General features: G+C 36.4%; 1 protein-coding gene across 12 annotated transcripts in view; it reads left to right on the top strand.

The window, feature by feature from the left end:
* CDIN1 (CDAN1 interacting nuclease 1) overlaps nt 1-12,478 on the top strand; it is a 274,755-nt gene that overhangs the window by 134,941 nt on the left and 127,336 nt on the right. The window contains exon 11 of one of the 12 annotated variants that reach the window (XM_054451236.2): nt 168-1,610. The exons of 10 other annotated variants lie outside the window; for them this stretch is intronic. In XM_054451236.2, the coding sequence (XP_054307211.1) occupies nt 168-222 (55 nt within the window). In that variant the 3' untranslated portion in view covers nt 223-1,610. Of the gene's footprint in view, nt 1-167; nt 1,611-12,478 lie in introns of those variants that run through there. One more of the 12 variants, XM_054451237.2, reaches the window with a different exon arrangement.

Below are 12,478 nucleotides of genomic sequence, written 5' to 3' on the forward strand. Positions count from 1 at the left end.
GGTTAGAAATTGGGCTTTTTGCTTTATTCATGTGATAAGCCTCTAGTTTATATAAAAACTAATATTACCTAATTGTCCCACTATTTTCAGATTAAAGATTGGATTTTACAATAAGACTGTTCAATTACTATAGACTAATGCTTTTTTTTTTTTTTTTTTTTTTTGAGACGGAGTCTCACTCTGTCATCCAGGGAGTGCAGTGGCGCGGTATCGGCTCACTGAAACCTCTGCCTCCCAGGTTCAAGCGATTCTCCTGCTTCAGCCACCTAAGTAGCTGGGATTACAGGTGCCTGCCACCACTCCCGGCTAATTTTTGTGTTTTTAGTAGAGAGGGGGTTTTACCATGTTGGTCAGTCTGGTCTGGAACTCCTGACCTCATGATCCACCTTCCTTGGTCTCCCAAAGTGCTGGGATCACAGGCATGAGCCACTGCGCCTGGCCTAGACTAATGCTTTTGTATAAATCCATTTCCCACACAAATAACTACACAGCCACCAATTTTTAGATTAACATTTCTATAAGAGTTTTCTTTTATAGTAAATTGCTATTCTTACTCAGCTTAACTAACCTTGAAAACATTTAAATTTTACAATGTAGTCATCTTCCCCAAAATCAGTGCTATTGAGTAAAGAACATAAGCAGCCGTTCCTACAAGCACATCCCCATCCCAAGTCCCAGTTATGAACCTTGGTTAAACAACTACTCAAAACTCTGTAGTCTCTACTTCTACAGAGTTAAAGGAGATAAAGAATGCCTCTGGGAAGCATTTGGACCATAAATATAGCCCCAAGTTACATAAGGCTACCAGAAAATACATTTCCTTATGAAATCAACACACAAGAAGTCTTCTAATCCTGTTTCTCTAATCAAAAGGTGAGTTCTTTGACAATTTGGCATCTCTTACTAAGTATACTTTTATACCGAGATGATGACTTGTAAAGAAAGAAACCAATTCTACCAGTCTAAGGTCAGATTACATACATGGTCTCTAATGTGTGACCTTTCAAAGAGGCAGGGATAGACACATTGTCCTTACTTTTGGTGGTTTGAGATAAAGTGGTTCAGTTTGAATGAAAATATCGAGTGACCTTAAATGACAGAGAAAGAGCCATATGCTGTAAAGCACATGAACCGTGACCAACAACCACTGATCAAGAACATGGAAATTGCAACTGCAAGCTTCAGCCCCTCCATCTGCCATTCCAGTCACATTCTGGCACGTTCTCATTAGAGACATCTCTTTAAAACCAAAGTGCACTTTGTTGATATACCTCTCTGCTTCTTTCAAAGAAAATCTAAGCTTCTTGGCTGGAAGAAATGGGGCAAAATTTGTTTTCTCAATTTAGTGATCCTTGAAGTAACGGGAGGAATATTGGGTTTGAATCCAGAGTATGCCACTTTCTGGTCCCATGACTGGGAGCAACTTACTGTGTTTTCTCCTCAATAAAATGGGCTGAATAAAACCTTTTTTGCCCTATTACTCTGAAGATCAGTTATTTGATATATGCAGAGCACTTTCACAGTGCCTGGCAGTCAAAAAAATACTAGTTCCCCTCTGCCTGTTTTTCTGTATACCACTGATGAAGTTTAGAAGGCTTCTGACTAGACATTTTTAATTGCCTACTTTGCCACATAAACTACTCAGCTAATTTCAGCACTCAGCTTGGCTGACATCTCTTTGAGAAACCTTCCTGCATCCTAAGATTGGGTTTGATGCACCTCCTGTGTTTTGCTAATAATTTCATAACATCTATCAAACATTGTCATTGCTTGTTTACTTGTCAACCTCCTCCAATTAATATTGAGTTCCATCTTATTTACTGGTTTTATCCATCTTTGGTTGTCCAGAATCTGGCATATAGTAGGTGATAGTAGATATTTATTGATTGTATTTACTGATGTCTGACAGACAATAATGTTTTGAATCGGCCATTGAGGAATTTGTCAGGCATTGTGACATTAAGCCATAGTACAATCAAATTTTTTTCTTTGAGAATTCAACTCAAAGGATAGTGAAGAAAATGCCTAATTTTTCTGAAAAACTTTTATGCACTTTTCAAATGTATAGGCTCTTGCAGTCCTACTTCATGAAATAGAGCATAAATGTATTTAACATAAAGATTTTAAAAACAGAAAATAACTGAGAACTAAATGACAAATGCACTTTATAAAGGTTTTTAGATAAATATGCATAATCTTATGTTGGTCGGTTGCTTTCCCAAAACTTCAGACAGTTCTCTCATTTGAAATTTGACATAGAATACCGTGAAAATTCTAAGCAGAGGATAAACTCTAGTTTCTTTAAGGCATGCATAAAGCTGGGCCTGGAGCAAGAGTACAAATGGAGCCTTATATACTATGTGTCTAAATATTAAGTTAACAGACCTTAAATAAAGTATATTCTATTCTACATGAAGAGCTGAAAGTTTAGATTTACATAGATTCCTTGGATTTCCAGGCTATGTGTGTCAGTGCAGGGAGAGGTGTTCCCACTGCACAGCCTGCCTTCCTTTTCTTCCCACCCTCAGCTCCATCCTACACCTGGAAAGGTGTCAAGCATATGCCCAGCCTGCATATCCAAGCTCCATGTACATTCCCATAAACCACTGCTCTCAGGCCAGAGTTGCACACTCTGGTTGTCTGCCCTCTTATCAGGTGAATGAACCTGAGAGAAAGGGCCCTCCAGGCCCTGGGAGTGGTCTTGGGGCTGTAAGATCAGGAAGTTCTGAGGTCACTGATACCTAGAATGTGGCCTAGAAACTGGTTGAGGGAACAGGTATCAGATGGGGATGTTCCCTTGGCCCCATAAACTTCTTACTTCATGGATTCAGATATAACTAGACAGGGGCCAGAGCAGAGTTACCTAAAGCTTGGGTGCAGGACATGGACCTCTCTTGATTGGCTCTAAAGGACAGTATTAAAGGAAGCAAGTGCATAGATCTTTCAAAGCCATTTCTTGTTCTGGTGTTAGGATAGGAGGGGAGATGAGCACCAGAGGACATATGGTCTTGATCACATTTATGTACCACGGAAACAATTAAGAGCTGAGTTCTATCTGTCAGATTTTTGAACCTTTGGCTCCAGAGAGTCTACTCTCCTGAAGGCAATATTAAGCTAATACCTTCTGCCACAGAATTGATTTGACTTTAGTTCATACCTCTAAGTATTTTTTAAAGATCAGTTATTTACTCAATGGTCTGGCAAGCAATTTACTCAATTGCTTTCTCTGGTTTGTGATAGCTTGAGAGGAGAGGCATTTAGAATGGGAATGCCAACCAGTTAGAGTTAAGGAAGATATTTTTCAGAGCATGGTCGAAGTTTTTCCTGTATTAAGATACTTTCAGGAACCCTGCAATTAGCCAAATCACAGATTTCCAGTTATTTCGGTCTTGTTAAAAACAAGGCTGATCACATCTGTCTTAAGTTGGAGTATGTGCCTTAGCAATAGACGCTCTTGCAAACCTTTAATTACAGCAGCCTCAGAAGCAGCACTGCTGCTGTGTACTATCAAGTAGCAACAACAAGTGACAGATTGACTAATAATTAGCAAATGCTCTGGAGAGGGCTTTGATAAAGGTAAAATATAATTTGCTTTTTCCATCTCTTAAAATTGAGTTGGTTGTGAGATATTGATGTCCCATTGTTCCAGACAGATACTTGACACTGTTGCTAGCTGGAGTAACCTCAAAATATTTTATCAGGATGAGGGAAGTGTCTTCTGTGTATAGAGTACTTTGAGAAAAATGACTTCTCACAATGGTTATAATGGATAAGTATCATTTTTTCAGCATGTTGAATGTGAATAACAAGACTTTTCTAAGTGAGGAATTCATATTTTCTGCCATCATTCATTGATTTTAACAAAACTGAGCAAAGAATAGAAATGTTATCTTAGGCCTTTAGAGTGATATTCTTAATAAGGAGACAATTATTGAGAAACTAGAATGACTTAAAGAAAACAGATCTATAAAGGAATGTCAATGAATTATAGTTTCTCTGGCTAGAAAGACATCAAATGATTACTCTTTTCAAGCATATGTAAGATTTTTACAAGAGGGGTATATTGACCAGTTTCACAAATCCAGGGGACCAGAGAATTGTTGAGAGGATGACTTCCTGTTGACACCCACTGTGACAAAGTTAATCTGAGTCATGTATAGCTTAGAAATCTTACACCAAACCAAACCAACAAGCAAAGGATTGAGTGGCCATTCTAAGAATGGAAACACACCATTATGATCATCCAGAGAGGGTGAGGGAAAAATAAATGAGAGTTTACCAATATTGGGAGCACAGTTATTGTCAAGATCCCAAGAATACAGAGTCTATTTCCGAGGCTAATTCTAGAATAATGGAGATCAGATCAAAATTGATACTAAAAAGGCTTGGAGTCTAGCTTAATGGTTCTCAAAGTTTACTGTGTGTTAAAATCACATGGGGGTTGTTTTTAAAATATTGATGTTGGCTTTACCCTATTTTAATTGGTGTGCAGTGCAGCCTGGACTCTGGGATTTTGGTTGTTGTTGTTCTGTTTGAAAACTATGATGAGGTTAGTCTGTATCTAACATTGAAGTCAGACTCTTCTTTACCTAACCTCGACTTGCTAGCTAGCCCTAGCATTCTTAGCTTATCTGCTTCCAAACAGTCTCTCCATGAAATAGTTGCTTTATGAAGAAATACAGGTCCAGGTCAGCAAACATTTATAGGCACTGTGTTAGTCAGTAGGGACTCAGCCCCTGCCTTTGAGGGGTTAACAGTGAGAAGTGAGCAGTAAACTGCAGAGGCAGCACCTGAACCCAGGTCTCTTTGTGAACTCCACACCTGTGCTCTTTCTACTCCACCGGCAGCTTCATGTCTGTCAAGGTGGTAAATACGTTGGAAGAGGCTACTTTGTCAGTTAATGGGCTTGCTAAGCTAAAACTGAAACCCTCTCCAGCATACACGTTTTAGATACTCACCTTCATGTGGTTGGAGAAAATGGACCATTTGTTCTCTGTTCTTCAAGAGCCTATATTCCGTATTTTAAAAAACAACTTTATTGAGGTATAACTGACACAGAATAAACTCATATTTAAAGAGTACAATTTAATGTTTTGTATAAACCTATAAAATTATTACCATGATAGAGATAGTGAGGATACCTGCCACCCCTAGGTTTCCTGATGCCCCTTTATAATCCACCTTCCTAATCCCTTCAATTCTCCCTGCACCTCTGTAACCACTGATCTGCTTTCTGTGACTGTTGATTACTTTGCTGCTTCTACTATTTTATGTAAATAGAACTATGCAGCATGTACTTTTTTTTGTCTAGCCTTTTTTACTCAGCATAATTATTTCAGGATAATGTATGTTGAATGTATCAATAGTTCATCTTTTTATTGCTGAGAGGCATTAAGTAGCATGACTGTTCCACGGTTTATTTATCCATTCATCTGTTGATGGACATTGGGCTTATTTTTAGTTCTGGCTATTACTAATAAAGCTGATCTGAACAGTTTTGTAAAATATTAACATGATTTCATTACTCTTGAGTAAAGATGTAATGTAATCATTTCATACCTGGGAATGAAATGATTGGGACATAGGGTGGGAATATTTTTACCTTTTTACAAAATGACTGAACTCTTTTCTGAAGTGGTTATACCATTTTATATTTCCACCAGCAGCTTATGATAGTTCCATCTGCTTCCCATCTTCCTCATCACTTGGTATGGTCAGTATTTTTAACTCAAGGCTTTCTAATAGTTGTGTAAAAATGTGTTAATGTGATTTTTAATTTGCATTTTTCTAATGATAAATTATATTGAGAATCTTTTCATATGTTTATTTGCTGCCTGTTTTCTCTCAAAAAGTTTCTCTTGAAATCTTTGCTTCATTAATTAATTGAGTTGTTTTATTATTATTGAGTTTTGGTAGGGCATTTTTATTTTATGTTTTAGTATTCTGGATATAAATTTCTTGCATGTAGAAATGGTTCCAGAACCCATTTTTGAGAAGACTCTCTTTTTTCCACCTAAATTACCTTTGTACATTTGTCAAAAATCAGTTGTTCATATAGGTATGGGCCTGTTTCTGAATTCTCTATTTGTTCCATCATCAGTTTTTCTATACCAATTCAACACTGTTTTGATTACTGTAACATTATAATTTTGAAAACAGATAGTAGGTCCTCCAATTTTGTTATTCTTTTCAAAGTTACTTTTTGCTCTTCAAGATGTTTTTTACCATATGAATTTTAGAGTCAGCTTATTAATTCCTATAAAAACCTGCTGGGATTTAGATTGGGATTACATTGAATTTACAGATCAATTTGGGAAGAATTAACATCTTCATAATATTGAGTCTTCTGATCCATGAACCTGACATCTCTCCATTTATTTAGGTCTTTTAACATTTTTCTCAGAAATTGTTCTGTAGTTTTCAGTGCACAAATCTCACATTTTTTGTAGATTGATATCTAAGTATTGATTGAATGATGGCTATGTAAGTACTTTATAGTTCTTAATAATATTAGTAATGATAGTTTTGTTTCCATTTGTTCATTGCTACTATAGAGGAATACAATTGATTTTGTATTTTGATTTTCTATACTGCAATAAAACCCATTTATTAATAGTTTACCTCATTGGTGGAAGTGATAGGATTTTCTACATAGACAACTATGTTGTTTATAAAGACTATTTTACTTCACTTTCAATTTGTATGCTTTTTTTTTTTTTTTTGCATTTGCTTCATACAAAAGTGAATGGTAAGAATGGACATTTTTGCCTCACCGCTGATCTTAGAAGAAAGATTTTAGATCTTTCACCATTAAGAATGATGTTAGGGGTGAGCACAAGTGACTTATGCCTGTAATCCCAGCACTTTGAGAGACCAATCCAGGAGAATCTCTTGAGGCCAGGGGCTCCAGACCAGCCTGGGCAACATAGTGAGACCCTGTTTCTATTAAAAAAAAAATTAGCCAGGCATGGTGGTACACACTTGTAGTCCTAGCTACTCAGAAGTCTGAGATGGGAGGATCACTTGAGCCCAGGAATTGGAGGCTGCAGTGAGCCATGATCATACCACTGCACACTAGCCTGGGCAGTAGAGTGAGACTCTGTCTCTAAAATAAATACAAAAGAATTATGTTAGCTGTAGGTTTTTGTAGATGCCCTTTATCAGGTTGAAGAAACTCCCTTCTAGTCCTAGTTTGCTAGAAGTTTTTTATCAAAAATTGGTGTTGGATTTTTGTCAAATGCTATTTCTGCATCTATTGTGATGATCATGTAAGTTTCTTAAATTAGTCAATATAGTGAATTAATACTGATTGATTTTTTAATGTTATACCAACCTTGCTTTCCTGAGATAAACTCCATTTGATTATGAAGCAATACACTTTTTATATTTTGCTGGATTTGATTTGTTAAAATCTGTTAGGAATTTTCTCATCTATGTTTATGAGTGATACAGGTTCATGTTTTATTTTTCCTTCTAAAGTATTTATCTGGTATTGGTATTAGAGTAATGCTGGCCTCTTAGTATGAGTTGGGAGGCATTCCCTCCTCTTTAATTTTTTTGAAAAGTTGGCACAGAATTGCTATTATTTCTTCCTTAAATTTTTGGTGGGATGCCCCAGTCAAAGCATCTGGGCCTGTGGTATATTTTTGGTGAAAGATTTTTAACTATAAAATCAGTTTCTTGTAGTTATAAGACATTCAGATTATGTCTTTTTTTTTCTTGAATGAGCTTTGGCACTTTGAGTCTTTCAAAGTGTTTGTCCATTTAATCTAAGTTGCAGAATGTTTTGGCATAAGCTTGTTGAAAATATTCCCTTATTATCTTTCAATATCTGTAGCTATGTCTCCTTTCTAATTCCTGATATTGATAATTGTGTCTTCTTTTCCAGATCAATCTGCCTGGAGGTTTATCCATTTTATTGTTCTTCTAAACGAACCATTTTTTTTTGTTGTTTTTTTGTTTTTTTAAATATTGGTTTTCTTTTTTCTCTTTCATTGGTGTTTAATCTTACATTATTTTCTTTTTGTGTATTAATTTCTGTTTAGTTTGCTCTTCTTTTTCTAGTTTCCTAAGGTGGAAAACTGAAGTTGTTGATTTTAATTCATTTTTTTCCAATATAGACATTTTATTATTTTTCATTTATTTATTTATTATTTTTTAAATTATACTTTAAGTTCTAGGGTACACGTGCACAACGTGCAGGTTTGATACACAGGTATACATGTGCCATGTTGGTGTGCTGCACCCATCAACTCTTCATTTATATTAGGTATTTCTCCTAATGCTATCCCTCCTCTCTCCCCCCACCCTATGACAGGCCCCGGGGTGTGATATTCCCCACCCTGTGTCCAAGTGATCCCATTGTTCAGTTCCCACCTATGGGTGAGAATATGTGGTGTTTGGTTTTCTGTCCTTGTGATAGTTTGCTGAGAATGATGGTTTCCAGTTTCATCCATGTCCCTGCAAAGGAAATGAACTCATCCTTCTTTGTAGCTACATAGTATTCTATGGTGTATATGTGCCACATTTTCTTAATCCAGTCTATCATTGATGGACATTTGGGTTGGTTCCAAGTTTTTGCTATTGTGAATAGTGCCGCAATAAACATACGTGTGCATGTGTCCTTATAGTAGCATGATTTATAACCCTTTGGGTATATACCCAGTAATGGGATGGCTGGGTCAAATGGTATTTCCAGTTCTAGATCCTTGAGGGATCGCCATACTGTCTTCCACAATGGTTGAACTAATTTACACTTCCACCAGTAGTGTAAAAGCATTCCTATTTCTGCACATCCTCTCCAGCATCTGTTGTTTCCTGACTTTTTAATGCTTGCCATTCTACCTGGCATGAGATGGTATCTCATTGTGGTTTTGATTTGCATTTCTATGATGACCAGTGATGATGAGCATTTTTTCATGTGTCTGTTGGCCACATAGATGTCTTCTTTTGAGAAATGTCTGTTCATATCCTTTGCCCACTTTTTGATGAGGTTGTTTTTTTCTCGTAAATTTGTTTGAGTTCTTTGTAGATTCTGGGTATTAGCCCTTTGTCAGATGGGTAGATTGCAAAAAGTTTCTCCCATTCTTTAGGCTGCCTGTTCACTCTGATGGTAGTTTCTTTTGCTGTGCAGAAGCTCTTTAGTTTAATTAGGTCCCATTTGTCTATTCCAATATAGACATTTTAATGCAATAAATTTACTTCTGAGCACTGTTGTGGCTGTATCTCACAAATATTTACATATTGCATTTTCATTTTTATTTGGTTCCACATACTTTCTACTTTTGATTTCTTCTTTGACCCACACTTATTTTGAAGTATGCTGTTTTGTTTTGAAATATTTGAGAAATTTTCAGATTATCTTTCTGTTTGGTTTCTAATTTAATTCCATTGAGATCAGAGAACAAATCTGACTTCTTTTAAATGTATTGAGATTTATGTTATGGCTCAGACTGTGGTTATCTCTGTAAATTTTCTATGTACACTTGAAACTTTATTCCACTTTTGTGTTTGGAATGTCTTATAAATGTCAATTAGGTCAAACTGGTTGTTTGCATCATTCAAGTTTTCTATGTCTTTACATATATGCACTTATCAGAACTCTTCTGAATACTTGAGGGAGACCCTCTTAGGTTCCTGGAATTTCTCTCTCTCTCTCTCTCTGTGGGCAGCTTTCTCCTGCTGATATTCTGCCCTTTAAACTCTAGTTGCCTTGGCTTTCCCATTCTTCTAGCGACAATTCCTCAACTCAGGGAGACTGCTGGGCTTCACCTGGGCTCACCATTTGGACATCACAGCTTGGAAACTGTATTAAGCTGGGCCAATCAAATGGCTCACTCTTTGTAATCCCATCACTTTGGGATTACAGTTCTTCATTGCTTGATGTCTAGTGTTTAAAAACTGTTATGTCATCTATTTTGTTTTTTAACTTTGAACAGAGAGCTAATCCCGTCTTTGTTACTCTAACTTGGTTCCAAGTAGGAGACTTTCAATTATGATTTTAACACATAGTTTAACAGATTTGTGTAAACCAGTTTGTCTTAAAATTAACCTTGTAATCTTAACCTTTGTATCTTTATTAAATCCATTTAACTTATAGACTTCATTGTCATCATGGAAGAGTACTGTGCAGTCCTTCAGGTTACTTTCTTTTGAGCTCTCTCTCTCTCTCTCTCTCTCTGTCTCTCTGTCTCAGACATCCATATATTCTACCTCTCTTTCCTTCAGGCTTCTGAGAGTTGGAGTGGGATTTTTCATTTACAACTTTATGCCCAGCAAAAGGGAAGTCTTTAATATGTTCAAGGCCAAGGATTATAATAAGCATATGGTTGTTAGACAGCAGCTTTCTTTGGTTATCTACTGGTAGCACTCAGGGCTTCTTATGCCTCTTGGATTAAAATAAAGCCGGCCATATTTTGGTGAGACAGAGCCCTGTTCACAGCAGCTATGCCTTTTCATTTCCTCTGCCTTTAAGGAACACATGTTCCCATTTCCAAGCATCTTCTGATGTTTGGTATCATTCAGGTATCTCCTGGAATGGATAATGTATAAGTGATGAGGCTACATTGCCCTGGTTTGCCTATGCTCATTCTCTTCTCACATATGTGGAATATGGAAAATGAGTCATGAATGCAATTCACATGTCTCGTACTCTTCTCATAAAACAGAAATCTTCATGGATACATAATGGCAATGGTAAACATTCTTTCATTCTAATTTCTAATTGACTCTGGAAGTCAAATTCTTATAAAGATTAAATTTCTCCTATGAATTCCCTTTATTCATTAACACAAGTCAATTACATTCACTTGTGTGTGTGTGTGTGTTTTCCCTCTCCCTTACATTCTTCCAATCTACTCTTAAGATCTGTGTGAATTCTATTCTCTTAATTTTCTTCCTTTTCTGTCTGAATCCCTGACATTGAGATATTTCTTGTGTTTTGGTCACCTTTTCTCACATAGGATTGTACTAGCAAATTGTCTTGTTAACCCTTTCCTGCTTCTCTTTATATATTCCCTTTTGCTGTTTCCTTCTCATTTGTTGCTAGCAGCTTGCTAACCATTACCACCACCTCCCATTTTAAATTTAGTCTTATAGCTGGTATTTCATTCCAAGTGATCATAAGTTAAAAACTAAAGCCAATTTTTTTATTTAATAAAGAGGATTTTTTTAAGGATTCATAAAGCTCATCAACTCATAAATAGGAGGCTATCTTAGTCATCTTTGATGACCAGCTGCAATATTTTAAGAGTACTCCATATTGATTAAGAAGGTATTAAAAATGAAGTCATTGGTTGTGTGCTAATGGCAGGTATATAAAGCCATATTGAACTCAACACTAGATTAAAATATTTGATGAGCCCCAATTACCTTTCATTGGTTTAATGTGAAGTAGTATTTTTTACTGCTTCATATTTCTTTTATTTATTTTTTATTTTAGAGACAAGGCTTCACTTTGTCACCCAGGCTAGAATGAAGTGGTGCACTCATAGCTCACTGCAACCTTGAACTCCTGGTCTCAGGCAATCTTCCCACCTCTGTCTCCCAAAGTGCTGGGACTATAGGCATGGGCCACCATGCCTGGCCTGCCGTATTCCTAATGCAACAAGTTCTAGCAAACTGGCCCATCAGTAGTGGCATAGATATACAGTTAAATTTAGCTGATGTTGAATAAGTTACTTCTATGTAGAAATAGCATATTATGTATTTCAGAGCATACAAAGGTGAGCAAAACTTAATCTTGCCTTCAGTGAATTTAATTCAAACTAATAGGGAAACAAACATGTACATAGATCATAATAATAGCTAACATTGAACACCAATTATGTTCAAGGTGCTGGTTTAAGCACTTACATGTATTTTCCACTCTAATCCACATAACAATCCTATGAGGTAAATGCTAGTATTTTATCTGTATTTCATATGAGAAAGTTGAGCTATGAAGAGGTTAAGTGCCCAAATTAAGGTCACAGAGCTAGAAAGCCAGTGGAGTTTTTTGAATAGAAGAGTGATATAATCAGGACCTAACTTTAGGATAGATATTCTGGTAGCAGTGCTTAGATTGAATAGAAACAAGAATTTGGAAACAGGGACACCATTGCTATTAGTCATCCATATTGAAATAATCCATTAATTCCCAAATTATAGTGGTAGTAGTGGAAATGGAAGGGGACCATATAGACTTGTAGAGATTATAAAGACAGGATTCACAGAATTTGTCAAGTAATGCCGACATTCAATACATCAGTAAAAGTGTTGCTGTATTAAGTGGTTTAGAATAGAGATAACTTTGAGATTTTAATAGTGGTGTTGGCAAAATAATGATGCTATTAAAGAATTGGGAATAGAAAATAATGTAGGTTAGCGATAACTTCAGTTGGGATGTTTAGAGATGTCCAAAGGCAACTGGGCTGTGGGATAGGAATCTGAGTGATGGGTCAGAGATAGTTTGATTTAGGGATCATCCATGGTAGAAAGA

The sequence above is a fragment of the Pongo pygmaeus genome, chromosome 16 (assembly GCF_028885625.2).
Source record: "Pongo pygmaeus isolate AG05252 chromosome 16, NHGRI_mPonPyg2-v2.0_pri, whole genome shotgun sequence".
Lineage (NCBI taxonomy): Eukaryota > Metazoa > Chordata > Mammalia > Primates > Hominidae > Pongo > Pongo pygmaeus.